Source organism: Phalaenopsis equestris, unplaced genomic scaffold (genome assembly GCF_001263595.1).
Source record: "Phalaenopsis equestris unplaced genomic scaffold, ASM126359v1 Scaffold000055, whole genome shotgun sequence".
In the NCBI taxonomy this organism is placed as follows: domain Eukaryota; kingdom Viridiplantae; phylum Streptophyta; class Magnoliopsida; order Asparagales; family Orchidaceae; genus Phalaenopsis; species Phalaenopsis equestris.
The window spans coordinates 1832543-1851888 of NW_018164497.1; the positions used below are offsets into that span (position 1 = coordinate 1832543).

A 19346-nucleotide genomic window follows, 5' to 3' on the forward strand; every position below is an offset into this window, starting at 1 on the left:
TATATATATACATACATACATACATACATACATATATATTATGCTCTCTAGGATTGTATCCGATGGCGAGAAGGTACTCTAATTGTAACACGTCCGAGGGGGTGTGCATCCTTTCCTATTCCACTCCCTTGCTGCCGCTTAACTCCTCCGTACCTTCCCTGCCTGCAATTGCACCACTTAGACACTCTTGTCCTGCTGCCTAACTCCCTCGTACCTTATCTGCTCATTGTATCCCATGTCCAGCCGCAGCCTTCGCAGCGACACTTATCTGTGTCGTCTCCCCTCCAACAACCAACTTCCAACCACTGTCTGCTCTCAGCCCTTACCTCTTCAACTGGCCCCCATCTTCCCCTATCCCTTTACCCGTTTCCCCATACCTTCCAGACGCCTCCTCCCTCTCACTTAACCCCTCCCTACCCGCATTGACCTACTCATCCCGATACCCTCCCACCTCACTGTTGCTTGTCGTCCACAACCCCAAGTAATCTCATTGTCATTTTAACTATTGTCCTACTTCACCTTATCAGGATATTTGTGTTGTTGTGGTTTCTTTCCTGTTTTGAGTCGTGAATGTATCCCGATTATTTTTTAGTAATAATATACGCAGAGTTTGCCTACCTTTAGTCATGTTCAAGGGTTTCCTTGCATTCGTCTCAACCCACCAACAAAAATTTTCTATCCTATTTCTAAACTATAGTCAAATTTTGACCTAACTCTAAATTCCCCTTGTTCTTTTTAAAATCAAGAACCTTAAATCAATTTTTCACACCCACATTCACTTCCCAACTTTAAACCCTAGCCACCAAAGACATACATGCATGAGCATACTCAGGAAGAGATACAGTGTGAGAGCTGCTGACTTTAGAGGAGACTTGCAGACATTGAGGATGACACTCAGGGGGGACTTATCCTTGATGGTGACAGGGAAAGGCGAATAGGCGAAATGGATGAGAATTTCAACCACTTCCATAAAGAGTATTTCTGTGATTAAGAAGAAAGGCCACGTTTTTTTCAAAATTTAGTATTAGAGGAGGCCTAAAGAGCAGACATTATTTGGAGAACACAGAGACTTCGAAATGAATGTGGATCTACTAGATTTTGATGATGGTATGAATCCAAATGATTTTATCTAATGACTACAATGAGTTAAAAGGATCCTTGAGTACAAAGAGGTGGCAGAAAATACAAGAGTGAAGCTTGCAACTATCAAATTGAGAAAGAGCGTCTCCTTCTAGTGGGACAACTTGCAAAGGTAGAGGAAAAGAAAAGACAGTGATAAGATTTTCAAGTGAGAAAATATGAAGAAAGCGATGTAAAGGAAATACCTCCCACCACACTGCCACCAGGATATGTTTATGAGACTCCATCACTTGTAGTAGAGACCTATCAGTGCTGGAGTTTACGATTCAGTTTCATCAATTGCAGATGTAGAGTGATTTGGTCGAGTAAGAGGAACACACCATAGGATGTTATCAAGAAGGGTGGGGGGGGTGAGCTGAAGATTGCTATTAGTAATGGCGTGCAGCTATAGCCTTATTGGTCACTAGGGGATATCTAGATCTTAGCATTGAAATCGGAAAGACATCAGAAACAGAGCACGCAACTACAATTAGTCAAACAACCACCCACAATTGGAGACATCAGCAATAGCACGTCTCTGGGAGTTGGGAAAACTGGTTCGGACCTAAAACCTTAGAAGAGTGACAAGCCTACTATGGTCCCCGCCAAAAAAATGCTTCGCATGCGATAGGTTTTGGCACATTGCCTCTAATTGCTCAACTAGTCGAGTTGTGTCTTTCACTAAGAAGGACGCCATGGAGGAGGTCAGCGACGAGGAGACATATGAGGAACAAGATGAGGTGTATCATCTTTCACCGGGTGAAGGAGAGGCGTTTGTGGTTCGATGGGTCCTATAGAACAAGAATGCGAGGGATTAGCCGTGGTTTTGTCACAATATATTCTACATCTGTTGCACAATAAACTAGAAAGCATACAGTCTCACAACTACCATTTGTCAAACAACCACCCACAGTTGGAGACATTAGCAACAGCATGTCTGTGGGAGTTGGGAAAACTGGTTCGGACCTAAAACTTGAGAAGAGTGACAAGCCTACTACGGCCCCGCCAAAAAAATGCTTGGCATGTGATAGGTTTTGACGCATTGCCTCTATTTGCCCAACTAGACGAGTTGTGTCTTTCACTAAGAAGGATGTCGTGGAGGAGGTCAGCTACGAGGAGACATATGAGGAACAAGATGAGGTGTATCATCTTTCACAGGATGAAGGAGAGGCGCTTGTTGTTCGTCCTATAGACCAAAAATATGATCGATTAGTCGTGGCTTTGACACAATATTTCCACATCCATTGCACAGTGAACGGGAAAGCATACAATCTCATCATCGATAGATAGAGAAATAAGAACGCTACATCTGCATAGAAGGTAGAGAAGTTGAGCCTCATGGCTCAAAGATACTCTCAACCATATTCTCTGACGTGGTCGAAGAAGGAAAACATGGTCATCATTGACTGCGAAAGTGTCTAGTGGAGTTTTCGATTGATAGCTAGTTGCAGGATAAGTTGTGATGTGATGTGGTCCCCATGGATGCCTGCTATTTTTTGTTGGGGGGATCTTGGCAATTTTAAAGTAGTACTTAGCACGATGGATTCAGAAACACCTACTCCTTCACCAAGGAAGAGAAACACATTGTCAGGTGTTATTCCACTTTATGTTAAATAATTTTTTTGGGTAAGTAAATGTTACGATTGCGCTAAATGATGTTTCTCCTTTTTGTTTGAAGCTCTAACACGATTTGCGAAATTTTGATAGTAGTCAAATTTATAGGATTTAGGGCTTTCACTAGTTCAGTGTTACCACTTTTTTCTCATAGTTTTCTTCTTCTTCTTACTTTCATCAATGTCATCCCTCAATGAGCTCCTTTCTCGATTTCCTTACCTCTTATTTTTTGTTGATGCCTTGACCATTTTGAGAAATTTGGGAAAGATGCAATGAGAGATGGTGAGGTTTGATGAATTTTGAGTGCTACGTTAAGTTAATTATTGTATTTTATTTTTTTTTTAATAAACTTTGACGATTGCTTGAGTTATTAATAGTGTTGGTTGTGTTCTATTTTAATTGGTAAAAATATTAAAATTTGTTATTTATGTCCTATATTGAATCTTATCCACATCAAATTTTTATTTTAACAATCAAAACTAATATTATTAAATAAAAGATTTAAAAATGTATATTCTAACTAATTAATATAATTATGATATTTATATTAGTTAGATGGACAAGTATTCAAATACTTAGAAAAAAAATATGTGATTAAATAACTGATTAACAATTGATTCTAAAGTTTTATTGATAATAAATTTTAATTGGGTCATTCGCTTAATCTTAAAAGTTTATAATAGTTTAATAAATCAATAAGTAACAAAATAGTTTGCAACTGATTCACATGCTATATCATGATTTTAATTTTAATGAATACAACTCATACCTCATTATATACTTATTAATTAATAATTTATAAATAAGTTAATCATCAGTAAAAATTTTAAATTAATAAATTTCTACTCATCTTTATGTTTTTTTATGTTCAACTTAAGATGTTGATTATATTTGATTAGATTAAAATTATTATATAGTTTATCTTTTAACGTTTGGTATATCACCTTTTTTTAGTCTTTGATTGAATGATATATTAATCTTCTGAGTGCCTATGCGAGCCGCTATCTCAAAATAATACCCATGCGTTGTTCGCAATTCTTGCCATAAAAAACACCATCTTAACGCCACTAACATGAAGGCGCTATAGGCTGATATGGGGAGCAAGGCACTTCGATGCATTTGCGACCACTATTATTGGTTGCAACTTGCAACTACTAGGGGCGGAATTGGCCTCTTTTTTTAGGGGGCCAATCTGTCCCTCTAGATCCATCGTGAGAGGGGCTAGGGCAATAAAGAGCAAGTAATATTTCAAAAGGGGCAAAATGTCAAATTGCTCTCCCATATAATCAAAAGTCTGAATTTGAGGGGAGCAATTGCTCCCTCTGGATCCTACCTGGTCCACCCCTTGTCTATAACTTTGTCCAAACTTTCCTGATTTACAAAGTCATGAAATGTGAACCATTAGCCACAACTGGCTCACTCCATCCATCACTTTCAAACATTTGCAAACATTTCTCAAATTGCTAATTATCTCGTGTCATCAATTCATAGCATAACAGAAATCTTATCAGGAGCTGTTAGCATACTTCTTTCCTTCTAAAGGTGACTTCTATAACTGTTAACAACCTTTTACCCCTAACATCTGGTTTGTCTTATCCGAGTGAGCTTTTGTGGCGGACAATTTATACGTAAAACTCATTTTCATAATGTTGTGTTAATATAGTGGTAATAATATATTGATCATATTTATGTTGCAGGAGAGGTGGCTCAGGCAGGTGGAAGAACTTCAGGCTCAATGTGAAAAGGGTCTGAAGTATGTCAGCATCAATGGGCTTTCAAATTTGGATTCAATCGAGGATGCCAGGTAACTTTAATATTCTATGTTCTAGTTTCAGAAAGCTTCTTCCCATCTGTCTTATTTACTCTCCAGTGCGAATTTCCTTATATCTATGTATAGATGTGAAAATTTTGCCTTTAAAATTTACCCTTCAAAAGTTATAATTATGGCAACTTTATCCTTATTTATTTATTTATTTATTATTTTTTTCTATTTTTTGAAACAACATGGAACCAAAATGAATCAACATCTAGAACAAGTTTAATGATGTGTGCCATGGTTTATGTATGATTCATAGTAATTGAAATATTCTTAGATAAAATTGTCTTGTTTGACAGAATAAAATCAATTGGTTTTTATTTTCTACGTTCTTGAAATTATTAGTTCTTTTTATATGCAAAATTAAATTAAATCTTCTTTGTTTAAACTTTTTTTTAGAAAATTCTCAATTTGATAGTTATTATTAATCTAATTTATTGTAAATAATATTGGTCTTTTGTTGTTATTAGTAACACTAAATTATATTTATATTTTATATGCCAAAATAAAAATCTCTTGTATATATAAGATCTGTAGCTAAATTGCTGAAAAGCTGTATGATAATAATATCAAAAGGAAACTAATACAATATTGTGTGATTGACCACAATTCATCGTAATTGAGGAAATATTAATTTAGAAAAAAGTTTACGATAAGGTTCCATGAGAAATTCTCTGGAGAGGTCATGTTGATGTGACTTATTCAAGTCATTAAAGATACGTATGCGAGAGTTGTTACATGTGTTCGGACAGGAAGAGGATTGACAAGTATTTTCCTCTATCATTTGGATTACATCATGATCGGCTTTAAGCCGATCTTTTTTTAGTTTTGGATGCTCTTACTAGGCATTTATTAAAAGATTTACCTTGATGTATGATTTTCGTTGATGATATCCTTCTTGTGGATAAGACTCGAGAAAGAGTTTAGGACAAACTTGAATTTAGGAGGTCCACATTAGAGTCTAAAAGCCTTCATTTGAGTAGGGCTGTCAATTTGGCTCGTTGTTCATGAACAACTCGTGTTCGGCTCGTTAAAAAAACGAGTCGAACACGAAAACACCTACTCGAGTTCGACTCGTTCTTAAGCTTAATTAGCCGAACATGAACAAATTTTTAAGTTTGAAATATAAACGAGCCGAACACAAACAAACATTTGTTCGCTCGTGTTCTGCTCGAATTGGCTCGAAAATAAATAAATAAATAAATGCACACACATATAACACATGTTCATAAAATTAAATATTATAAGTTGTAGTTAATTAAAACTTTTTAAAATAAAAAAAAAATGTATCAAATTTTAAAAAATTAAATTTTATAAATTATAATATATAACAAATTATTAATAAATATTACTTATATAAATCATATATATGTATATAATATAAGTTATATAATTAATATAATATAATATATAAGTATATAACTAAAAAACACTAAGCACCCTAAACCCCGACCTCCATTCCCCTCTCGAATGTTCTCGGGTTTGGCTACCTCTCTCTTTTCTGAGTCTTCTCCTTTCTCTCAAAATCGCGAAAGGCTTTCGCCTGCGAGAGCTTAGGCTTTGTTGTTTGTGTTCGCTGCTCTCGAAAGTTCTCTTTCGGCTCTCTTCCTCTTCCAAGTCATCTTTTTCTCCTCTCAAAATTGAGAAAGGGTTTCGGCGAGAGCTTAGGGTTTGTTGTTTGTGTTTGTTTTCCTCTTTCTCTTCTAAGTCATCTTTTGAAGGCTTAGGACTCTCTTCCTCTTTCGAGTCATCTTCGTCTCCACTTTCGAGCCGAATTCGAGCCGAACACGAACACACCATTTACGAGTCATTTTGAACACGAACCAATATCGAATGAGCCAAACACGAGCCGACCCTGAGCTCGCTTAATCTATTAGAATTAAATGAAAATATGACACTCAATAGGAAACAATTGAGAAAAATGATTCATGTAGCTGACACCTCTTAAGGGGATAAAAGCTTGGTTGTTATTATTGTTATTGTTGTTGTTGTTTTATATTAAATAATAATCATATTTTTATGTTATTAACAGAGATATATATTAATTATTTAACACATACAATTCAAAATGCAAAATAAAAATTGTCATACGATATATATATATATATATATATATCCCAAAAGCTAATATATTAAATAACAAGTAGGATAAGATAGATTTTGTGGAAGGTCTTAAATATGCACCCAACCCACACAAAAAAGGAGAAAAATACAACAAAAAACATAAGAGATCAAAAAGTGCCAAAATAAGAGTATCAGGTATCTGGAGAGCAACCCGATTTTGCCTTGCCTTTGCCTCTAGTTCTAGGGAAGGAGTCAGCTAATAAATTGGTTAGATGAGTGTCATTGTCAGTAGTAACCAATGTATCATCTAATAACCAATGTATCAATGTATCATCTAATAGATTCCCTAGCTCGAGTCGTCCTTTGTTCTTTTTCTTCCTTCTCGTGTAGACCTGTTATTCTTCATCCGAAGATTGGCTGACCTGATCAGCAGAATGGTCTGAAGTGTGCAAGACATATGTAGGTTGTTGAACATTAGAAAAAACTACTTGTTGTACCAGCTAATCTTCTATCGCGTCAAAGGAGTACTCTCATTTGTCTTGGCATGTAAGTGGGTCTTCTTAAATAACAATAAGTGATATCAACACATTTGGATTTGTTCCTGTAGTAAGATGTTCTTCACATGGAACTGCGATGTTGGAAAGATGATCGGATTGGACCTTCTCAACAAGTATGGTAGGTGGCTGATCTTTAGTGATATTTGGCTTTATATGAGGATGCAAACAATAACAAATAATAGAACTATGACCAAACATACTATAATGAGAGCAATGAGAATGTGGTTCTATTTCCACCTTTTGCCAATACCCGTTGTGAATAGTGTCAATCCATATCTCGTTCGGAGCTGGTTGAGTGATATCTTTCTCAACTAAAACACAAGCCACAGAGGGTCTGATGACAGCAAGCGCAGGACTATCCACCTTAAGAGGCTTACCGTAAGCAGTTGCTAAAGAGTAGAGGATTTTCATGTTGAACAGATGTAATTTTAACCCCAGAAATTTTATCCAAACTGGAATGATAGTGAATGATAGCAAACTGGAATGATAGTGGGCTCCGCTTTTGGATCAAAATCGACAGTCCACTTCAGAATTTTCATAAAACGATTGTCGATTTTGATAAATTTTCGAGAAAAAATGCGAGTGTAATCGGCACCGTGAGATAGCTGAATAAGTATATGTCGATTGTCTAGTAGACCAATGTTCCAACTGCCCAATTATTTCATAGCATCAAATTCTTTCTTAACGATCTCCAATTTTGGGTGACCATAAAAGAGTTTCCCCACGAGCAAAACGCCAAGAGGACGCTAGAGCATCAGTTTCAACCTCAGTGAGAATAAGTGCAAACTTCCTATTTTTTCTCAAGTTTTTTAGTAAAAGTGTGATAACCGTCACCTTCAAGAGTCTCGTGGTACGATTGTGGAACATTGCAGGACTTATCGATAGCAAAATCAGGCTCTGAATCTAGAGGGGCACGAGCACGAATAGGCAAGTCATCGGCAAGGGCATTTGCATAGGAACGGAGCGTCGAGGTCATCTCCCTTGCACGATGGTGGTCACAGTCAGGAAATAAACGGTCTGACGGGCTGCAAGGAAGCGAGGGCGTCAAATTGTTGGGAAATTGTTGGGCAGCGTTGAACAGAGATGACGTGAGCTAAGGGAGCAGCGAGCGACAGAGGCTGCGAAGCAGGCAGAGGAGTTGTCGGGCGCAGACCAGGGAAGCAGCGTCGAGCAGAGACGACGCGAACTAAGGGAGCTGCGAACGAACAGAAGCTACGATCAAGACACCAAGCAATATTGAGACGACGACGTGAGCAATGGAGCGAAGCTGCGAAAGAGACGCTGACGCAGATATATATATATATATCTTAAAAAATTGTCCGTTTCATTCTCTTAATTGATTTTCAAATGACATTTCTTTTAAAAATTCATACTCTTCTGCGATAAAGCAACACATAAAACAACCTTTTCAGTTTCATTCATCTACTTCTCGATTATTAGGTATTTTCGTATGTAAAATCTTTTGTACCTCTCATATGGTTTAAGATGATTTGGGAGTTAGCTTTTATGCAATGTTGCAATAAGCTATATTACTTTATTATATTTGAATCTAAATTGAAAAAAATGAGATGATAATATTTATATAGAGAAATCATATAATGATTTATGATGGGCTAGTTCACCATGATGGCAAAAGAATAGCATGCATCTCTAGGATGTACACGATTTGGCCATACAAATCTAACTAAATTGAAAATAAATGCCTTCTAAGTCTCATTTGGGAGAAAAAGGTATGCATGGAAGTATTTTTTCTCATATAATTTTATTATACGAAACAAAATGGCTAGGAAGAAAAAATTTGAATTATGTTCTATCTTTGCTGCTTTATTTGATTGCTTCATAGAGTAAACATTATCTTTTTTTCTTATCTGTGTTGCTTAATGCACTCTAGAAATGATAGGGTTTGATATATTAAATTTTTTTGTATGACATCTCGTTATTTATTTAATGGAATTGCAACTTCTTGAATTTTGGTTGTCATTTTTGTTACAAGTTTTTGATAAAATTTTATTCCCTTAGTGTGATAATTTGCAAATTTTTTAAAGTGTACTTGTTTAGCCTCCATTTACACACAAGTTTCTTAGATTTTTGGTTGTTATTAGATTATTTGGTTATGATTGTAAAATTTAAAAAATTGAACCGATCAAATTATTTTCCAAACCAAATTTTAGTTTGATAAGTTTGTTTCAAATTTGGATGACCTAAAATTTAATTAGTTTTAATAATAAATCTAATTTGTTTTAACTAAACTAATATGTGATATCTTAGTTAAAATTTATAATTTTGACATGTTGGATAAATAATATCAATGTTTATTTTTCTATCACTTGTTTTTAAGTTCATTGGCTTTATTGATTTAATATTTAATGAAACTAGTATAATTTAATTTTTAGTTTGATCAATTTTACAAATAATAATAAAAAAAATCAAATTAATAGCCAAGAACTGAATAAAGTCAAATTACAACCAATAATTAAACCGATACTTCAACAATCAAACTAAATAAACCAAATAAGATGGATTCTTTTTTATTTTTTGGCTTCTCCGATCAACGTGCTTCCCTAGTTGTTATGTTTAAGAAAGATGCAGTTTAATTTCCACATATCTTTTGCTAATATGATCAAGAAAATGGTCATATATTTTGAATAAAACTTGAATCATCTTCTCAAGTTTCATCCCATTATACTTTTGACTTTTAGCTTATATTCTTTTTCTCTAGGGGCATTTGCACAAGTACCATCCAATTGCTATGTATATACATATTTAACACCTAAATTTTACTTTTTTACATTTGTAGCAACTTAATATTTCATATCTTATAAAAAAAACGCTACTATTTTTACTTTTAAAATATTGAATGCATCTTTTAATGCATAGGTAAGCTGGTATATATATAAAAATTGAAGTTTAGTTAATTGAGTGGTATGTATGCAGATCTTTTTTTATTATTATTCCCATTTGCTTTACGAATCTCAGAAATCCTAACATTGCTGTTATCTCAGTGCGTGGAAGAACAAGGAGTCTTGGGAACGGGAATGTGCTGTCAGAGCAGCTGCAGCTTCCATCTACTCCACAAGCAATCTGATAATGACTGCGAGATAAAACTCTTTTTTCTTCTATCTAACTTTTTTTTTTTTTTTTCAACTTCCTTGACTGAGGATCCTACTTTAACTTTTGGTCCTCTTGTCCCATTTCTTACTACATTTTTATTTTGACTGCTTTTTCATATCACCTGTATTAGTATGCCTTCTCTAACCAAATTGATCGTTAATCTGTATCCAAACTATCTAGGACTGTCTTCCTGTATTTCATAATTTAAACTAAGTTAATCATCATGACTTGCTTTGTATTTTCTCCTCTATTATCCATGCAATTTATTTCAGATTTTTTGAATAATTTGTAGACTTTATACATTCTTGTGACATCATATTTGCATGATTGTAGTGACAACTGCTAAGTGCTACAGAAATCATTCTATTATTGAGGCAGAAGATGGCAAACTATATATGCCAGCGTAGTCTGATGTTCCAAAAAACCACATTTTTCATGTTCGGTTTGATGATTTGCTCATATTCACTTTGTTTTTTACTAGCCAAGCATGCAAATAATTTGTTTTGATTGTGTTTGGCTTAGTAATAGCTGCCTTATATTGAATTTAATTGTGATTAGAAGTTTTTTTTTTTTTTTTTTAAAAAAATTTAAAGCATCCTTTGAGGTGCAGCTGAATGATTTTTTTAAATTTAAAGCATCCTTTGAGGTGCAGCTGAATGACTTCAAATGCAATATCAGTTTTGTTTGTTTGCTACGGAGTCAAACTTTTAGTTACACAAATGTCTTTATCCTTTGGTCTGTGTTGATTCACATCCTGGTTTCTTATGTTTTGGGATAAATAGATTAGTTTGGTGGCCAAATTTATCATCGAAGGCAAATAGATTTGTGGTGCTTTCGTGTGGATTCTTTCTTCACGAGTTGGTATTGAGTTGTTGCCAAATCAAACACAGACAAAAGTTTGGTTGAGAAATTGAAGTTAATCAGCTCAAGTAATAGATTCTTCTTTCTTGTTCATATCAATATATCATGGGCTGTAGGGGTGTAAACGGGCTGAGTTTGAGTGGCTCGGCTCTTTAAAAAGTCTCACAATTTGTGTTCCGCTCATTTATATATTGAGCTCAAAAATTTTGTTCATATTCGGTCCGTTTGCTTAACGAGTCGAATGTGAGTCGTTCACGAACAACGAGCTGCTTTGACAGCCATAGTATTGTAGCCTTAGGATGTAAGTGTAGAGACAATATTTAAATATTATTAATTATATTAAAATATTTTTATTCTGTTTTTTAAATGAATAGTTTTAGTTGATTGTAAATCTTTGTAGTCTTGTAGTCAATTTAATTATCTAGAGTCAAAACTAGTGGAATACAATGAACAAAAAAAATTGTGTTCCTAAAGAAAGAAGCATTGGAGCCATTCCAAATTTTAATCACCAAAAAATCATTCCAATAAATTTCAAAAAAAAAAAAAAACAACAATAAAAGCCTTATTACATTTTTAAATAAAATGTAAGGCCAATGGCCGTAGGTTCACAAAGTCAATGGAAATGGTGATGATGATGGTGGTGGAGCCCATAATTTTCGAGGCCAAAACATCTCAAGACGGGGAAGCAGGCCTCATACATACCCCTTCCAATGCCTCTAAGGATAGAGAAAAAGGGAAAGCAGGAGCAGCACAAGCATTCCAAGAAAGGATCATCATATGGGCTATCATGGTCATTATGATGATGATGATGATGCTGACCCATGATTCCTGAAATAAATTTGACAATAAAAGTTTTAGACAGTTTACTATTAGACTTATGATTGATGATATTTATTAATAACACTTCTTAAAAGAACATCAACCAAATCTAACCAATAAATGTTAAGATAATTCGATGATAATAATAAAAAAAGAAGCAAAGAGTGAAGGATTATGATCATATTTCGGCCATCCTCAATGGCCTCTGGGAACTTCCAACACCGCTTATCCCATTATCTTCATCTCTAAGGGGAGTAAATGTTGATAATCTTCAATGATCTTCCTGACCTTTGAACACCATTCTATCCAATGCCTAAAGGTCATGTCACTGCACCTCTCGGAGAAGAATTGTCTGAATACTCGATTTCTTACATCCCAACATCAATGATAGCATCAACAATCTAGTTTTACTTACGTTGTATTGACTCCTTTTATTAGTGTTTTGCAAAGGTCGTTTTTTTGTAATTCATATCTATTATTATTGAGTACTATTTCTTAGCACTAGCTAGGCATCATGATCTCTCTCATTCTCAATTCTCAATCTAAAAATCTTGCATCCCTTTCCCAGCCAATTTCTGTGCTTGTATATGGAGTGTCATTTGTAGCTAAAGCAATCATACTCTTTCTCTCTGTGTCTACAAAATTGAATATTCTAAACAACATTACATTATTTAAATTGCATTAGATAAATATAATTGTTATTTAAATAATACTGCTAATTAGACAAATCTGCTATTACTATTCATATAATGTTGAACAAACAGCCAATCAAGTGTCAAATCTAATCAGAGAAAATTTGATTCTGGATTGGATTCTATCTTAAAACCCGAAAGGGATACGATTACAAAAAAAAAAACGGCAGGTTTAGCATGGAGTTCTTACTTCTTCCTTAATTAAGTAGCCCATATCATAGATAGTAATAATCCGACCGTTTTTTCATAAACAAATCCCAACTTTTTAAAATAGTCGTGGGGAGAGCGAGGAAGATTAGTCATCCATACCGGGAGAAGTAACCAATATCATAAAAAAATAAAAATGAAATCATCCATACCTTAATCTGCTTTGAAATAGCAGGTCGAAATGCCAAATCCCAAGCAGCAAATAACTTCAATGGCAAAAAGGCTCCTCGATGCAATATCACAATACAAATTTGAAGACGAAGGAGAAGGCAAATGTGATTAGGGCTTTAAATGGAAAAGAGAGGAGATTCTCAGAAGAATTCTAACCGAGGAGAAGGAAAGAAAAACAGAAGGTTATAATTCGAGGAAGAGAAACAGAAGATTATAATGTGAATCCTAGAGAAAACGCCTTCTCTATGCATTAGGTGTAAGTGGAGCGGATCAGGTTTATTGCATCAAACAGCAAGCAGCTATTGATAAACCAAAATATTTGCGCATCTTTTTCCAACTTTTTAAAGTGAGCCGGCTCAGGTTGGTTCCATAAGTGACATGAGTTGAGTGACTCATGAGTTGAGCTTGATGACCTAAAACCATAGCTCAAGCCAGCGCTGACTCGAATCTTTAGCTCATGCAAAGCTCGTTTAAAAAAAATTAATATATAATATATTCAAAATATTAAATTATAAGATTTTTATCTTTAAATTATTAAAATATTGAAAAAATGATATAAATTTTACATGAAATAAATTTTTTTTTAATTTATTTCTTTTATGCTCATTTCATTTGTTATTTTATTTATCACTAGCCCAAATTAATATTATTTTTTCTTTGTTAGAATAAGCAAGTTGGCTCATGAGTGGACTCGAACTTGTAGACTTAAGCTCGAGGTTGAGCTCGTATAATATTAATTAATCAAGCTTAAGCTCAAATGAAGGGTGATTCGAGCTTGACTCAACTCCTTTACAACATTACGTGTGACGCTTGCCATGCGACCACAATGCTTGGACGATTACATAAAATAACACAGACCACCCAATTCTTATGTACTAAACTTTAATTTTACATTTTTGTCATCTTATTTATACATAAAAATGAGCATTTCAGTTTTTTAAAGTTAAAATTATAGTATTTTTTATGTAAGATAAACTTTTGGGAGGTATAAATATATAAAAAGAGGTGTTAGACATGTAAATACATAAAATTTGAGCTGTATTTATGTAAATACCTGTATATACTCAACTAGTCTGTAATCCTTGGCTACCACAGGAGAAATTATTGCATACGGGCAACCCACTCATCCCCCCGCATCTCTGCATGCGGTGTCCGATCCTGACCGTAGATCACTGTGATCTACGGTCAGGATTATTTCAGTTTTTTTTTAAAAAAAAATTTAGGTGGAGCCCACAGAAATACATCCTGACCGTACGATCAGGATCGTGCAATGTCCGATCTGTATGGAATATTTTTCCTGCTACAGAGGAGTTTATCCAACCAACATCCCATAATATCAAACAACACGAGCAGTATCGTCTTTTTCAAGAGAAATTCACTTTAATAGATAGAAATTAACTCACTTCTGGCCACAATTTTTTAGGAATCATTGTCGCTAAATAATTTTGTATAAAAAAAATCAGTGTAAATCAGCCGAGGTTGAGCAAGCCTATGGTTTGTTCGTGTTCGGCTCGTTAAGAAATACGATTGTTCATGTTCGACTCGTTTATATTTCACACTCAAAAAATCTATTCGTGTTAAGTTTGTTTGTTTAGCGAGCCGAACACGAGCTGTTCGCAAGTAACGAGCTATTCTAATAACCCTAATCACACAATTATAGGATGTTAGAAGTAAGGGCGAGATTTAAAATTTAAAATTTATATTAAAATATTCATTAAAATATAATTATGTATTTATTCCATTTTTAAATTAATAATTCTAATTAATGATAAATCTCTGTAGCCTTGTTGTATATTTAAATTATTTAAAAATAATACTAATCAATATTATATATAATCTAATTATTTCGAGTTAAAATGAGTCAAACACAAACGAATAAAATTTTATTTATGTTTGGCTAATTTACATATTGAGTGTTATATGTAATATACAGGAAAAAATTGAGCATTTCGAGCAAAACTAATGTAGCAGCAAAAGAAATTCAACAAAAATCCTATGAGCACGGAAAGCCGGATCCAGAAGCTAGTGCTCTATTGTTTGGGAACAACGCCCAAGCACCAGACCTTAATAGTGTCGTGGTACCCAAACCTGTAAAATGAAGCCTCATGGTCAGGAAAGGCAGCGCTCGAGCTCATCGCCCCAACATCCAACCTCACTGCCCAGACACGATCCACATAGTGCCCTTTATGAACGTGAGGCAGTTATGCAATTCGAGCCCTGGTTCGACGAAGGAAAGCCTACAAACTCCTAATTCGTGATAGGGGAAGCCCCCAAACATTAGATAGGAAAGTTTGATTTCTAGAGGGAGTTCGAACATCGCTTAAAACATTAGATAGTGCTTGTGGAGTGTGTGAGAGTTTGAGATACACTTGATTTTGGTGTGATAGTGAGTGTTTGAGTGAGTATAATTGATGTTGATTGAGAAGATTGAGAGGAATTGAAATGAAAAAACTTGGTGTAGAAGGAGATTGGTTTAAAGCAGGATGAAATTGGATCCAGGTTTTTCTTCTCTTTAATTTTCATAAATTTTAATTATCTATCAATGAAACTTCTTATGTTTTCTGTTTTAATGTCTAGAAGCCAAGTTTTTTTTTTATTATTTTACTTAGATTAATTTTGTGAAATAATTGTTCTATCCATGTAATTAATGCAGAGCAATTTGTAACATGTTGATGTGTTAACTTTTTATGCTTTATTTACTTTCTGGTTGGCCATTAGAAATGTTAAAATTGAGTATGATCTGAGACTATTGACCAATATACGAGAAGAACTATGATAACATATAAATTCTTGGTGGAATATGAATATTGTCATTAGGACTTTGTAATCAAATAGGGCAATGAAGAATTCTAGGAGTCCTTGTAGGGTTAAGGAAACTTAACCATAATAATAGGCTCAAATAGGGCAAGGAGTAGTTGTCCTTGGTCATCAACTATAGCAGGAAAGAATTTGATGGATGAATAATTGAAATTTCACAATATTTTGTTCAGGAAAGACTTTTTATCGAGAGAAAAAACACTGAATTGAGTAGGATTTCTTTTCATAAATTAGGACTTCTAAAATAATTTAGACTAAACCTAGATTTATTAAACTAGTAATTGGAGTTCCTTGAAAATTAACTCAATCATTTCGGGAATGATACACTGACAAATAATATGTATATTACTTGATCTATACATATATTTGCATAATAATGAGTGCTTCACCACACATCGAGTTAAGTTTTTTGTTCTATTATCAGGGAACAATATTAATTAGTCAATTTAGGTTTAATGGTAGTTCAAAATTTAAAATTTAGGTTCTAAAATCATACTATTACATGGTATTTTATTTTATTTTATTTTAAAACTCATTATTACTTGTGTTTGATTATGAAGCAATTATTGCAATTTCTTGTTCAAAAAATCCCAAAATTATTTAAAAGTGTGTATTAGTTTTTTTGTTGGTTTTATGTTTAATGCGCTTCTTTTTTTTTTATTTCAATATTTTTATTTTGTGACTTACATTGTATTTTAGTTCAGTGTCACTAGTAAGTCTTAGGCTGTATGCTTAAAACATATTATGCTGAACTAGTGTCATTTGACCATTAAATTAAGAAAACTATTGAAAAAGTAAGAAAACTTACAAAACTAAGAAAAAAAAACTTCATGAGAAATGACAAACGCTTAGGTAGAAAAAACTCAACTTAAAATAAGGGGCAGAACCAACCTCTTTTTTTAGGAAGGGGGTGGGGGGTAGGGGTGAGGGTGGGAGCAAATTGTCCCCCTCGATCCCGCATGGGAGGGGCTAGGACAACCAATGCCAAAGTAATATTTCAAGAGGAGCAAAACTGATATTTCAGTAGAGGCAAAAGGCCAGATTGCCCTTCCAGATAATTAAAAATCTAAATTTGAGGGAGGGGAGGGGGAAGCAATTGCCCCCTAGACCCTATCTAAGTCCACCACTACTTAGAACACTCAGGGATTTTACCAACTCTACGGTAAAGAAAATTCATCAAAACATTCATAACCATTCCATTGAAACCAACGCCTCAATACTTAAACATGAAATTATTCATATGGCCAAAAATAATAAATTTGGAGGTTCAAAAGTTAAAGAATCAAATGTACATTTAGCCAATTCTTTAGTGTGACTTCTAGAATTTCATCTCGACAGTGCGCAAAAAAGCACCCCTCATGGCGGGATTACTTGGGTTATTCGCCTTTCCTCCTCTTTTTCGAGTCGGTTGATTCTCAGCACCTTGTCTAAAGACATGTCATATTGGTTAGACTATTCTAGATATCTAACTGGTCCATGTCAAGTCATGATAACATAATATCTGACAATGTCGTGATATTGTGTAAGTGAGAATTGCCCAGCTTGCATCTTACTAATGCATATCAGATAGCTAGACTATTTTGTTCATCTAGCGTTCGATGTTTCTTGAGTCGTATGTCCTTTTGGTCGGCTCTGTCACAAGAACATCTTGTCGTTTGACAACCTTGGCATTACAACCATTAGATTCAGGCCTCTCGAACCACATGACGTTTCAGTCGGTTCATTTATGAGAGTGCGGTAGATGACTCAGATCACATGAGATGCTCAAGACCTTCTCGATTAGCCACTCTGCTAAAGTCACTGGTCAATTGCCATTTTGATCGGGGTAATTCGATCTTTCTGACCACCTGGTTGTTGAGATGGGTGTTTCACTCGACAGGAACCACAGTTAACTTTTGTGGGTTTCTTAGGAGAAGCATAGCAGATGACTAAGATTACATGAGATAATCCAGCCTTCTTACCTTACGTTCCCCTTAAGGATGAATGTAAGTCCATCGACATTTCTCCTTATTGTAGCAAGTATTTTGAGGTCTTATACCTCGGTCGGATCACAGGATTGGGTGTGAATCTTAGGGTTCATCTCCTAATACGATCACTTCTATGGCATTCGAGTTGGATGTGAATCCTTTGGCGCTCCTCGACCTGTATAGATGACCCGGATCACATGAGATGATCAAGGCCTTCCCAATTGACCATACTATTAAAGTCACTGGTCAGTTGCCACTTCGATCGAAGTGATTCGGTTTTTCTAGCCACCTAGTTGTTGTGATGGGTGTTTCACTCGACGGGAACCACGGTCACTCGTATGAGTTTCTTACGAGCCGCATAGCAGATAACTTGGATTACATTAGATAATCCTTCTTACCTTGTGTACCCTTTAAAGATGAATGAACCCACCCACATTTCTCCTTATTATAGCAAGTTTTTGAGGTCTTATACCTTGGTCGGATCTCAAGATTGGGCGTGAATCTTAGTGTTCCCTTCCTGATACGACCACTTCTCTGGCATTTGAGTTGGATGTGAGTCCTTCAACGCTCCTCCTCGGCCTGCATAAATGACCCAAATCAAATGAGATGATCAGGGCCTTCCTAGTTGACCACACTATTAAAGTCACTGATCAGTTGCCACTTCAATTGGAGTGTTTCAGTCTTTTTGGCCACTTGATTTTTGTGATGTGTGCTTCAATCGACGAGAGCCGCAATTAACTCTTGTGGGTTTCTTATGGGAAGCATAACAGATGAACATGAAATAATTCAACCCTCTTTTAGCATAACAGATGAACATGAAATAATTCAACCCTCTTTTACCCTGCGTACCCCTTAAGGTTGAATGTAAGCCCCACGACATTTCTACTTATTATAGCAGGTATTTGAGGCTTTATCGCCTCCCGGGTCAAGCCTCTACGGCCTCTGCACCCACCTTTTGGGTTATGCCTTTAAGGTATTTGGCCTCATCTTTGGTGAGGTCTATGTTCCTCTTTAGAGCCTAGGATCTAGCCATATGACTTCCCTACTAACTCTTCTAGGAGACTAGCATTGGGATCCACATCACTTAGAAAGTCAAACCACCTCCTGACTCTTTGTAGTCTCATGTGTATGGTTTTGAATCCTCAACACTTAGTTGAGTCGATTGAGACCAACATATTGAAACTTAAGTAGAGTTTCCATAGGTTAGAGATGTCTTAGGCCACCCTGTGAGCTCAGAGAGATCTTCCCTTGATCATTCATTTGGGCCCTTTGCACTTCTCTCCCCTTAGACATTGATAAACTCTTTCTTTGGTTCATCGAGAGCACTTCGGGTATGAGGCTCACCTTGAACTAAGATAAAGCCTATCCCTTACAAGAAGAGATAAAATGAAAAATCACCAACAAAAATTCAAGAAGTAAATTAAAAATAAAATAAAATTTAACAAAATCAAGATTAAAATCAACAAGTCCATTAAGATCAATTTCAATGAATATTAAAATCAATTATAACAAAGGTTAAATCCACTAAGGT

The 19346-nt window shown here is 35.0% G+C and overlaps 2 protein-coding genes across 6 annotated transcripts in view; one reads left to right on the forward strand and one right to left on the reverse strand.

The window, feature by feature from the left end:
• LOC110019436 overlaps positions 1-10664 on the forward strand; it is a 60391-nt gene extending 49727 nt beyond the window's left edge. For all 5 annotated transcript variants that reach the window (XM_020717091.1, XM_020717092.1, XM_020717094.1 and 2 more), the window contains 2 exons: positions 4431-4537; positions 10173-10664. In XM_020717091.1, the coding sequence (XP_020572750.1) occupies positions 4431-4537; positions 10173-10272 (207 nt within the window). In that variant the 3' untranslated portion in view covers positions 10273-10664. The remainder of the gene's footprint in view (positions 1-4430; positions 4538-10172) is intronic.
• Positions 10665-11717: 1053 nt separating this feature from the next.
• LOC110019447 (rhodanese-like domain-containing protein 7) overlaps positions 11718-19346 on the reverse strand; it is a 31431-nt gene continuing 23802 nt past the window's right edge. The window contains exon 6 of the mRNA XM_020717107.1: positions 11718-11970. The gene's annotated coding sequence lies outside the window, so the exon portion shown is untranslated. The remainder of the gene's footprint in view (positions 11971-19346) is intronic.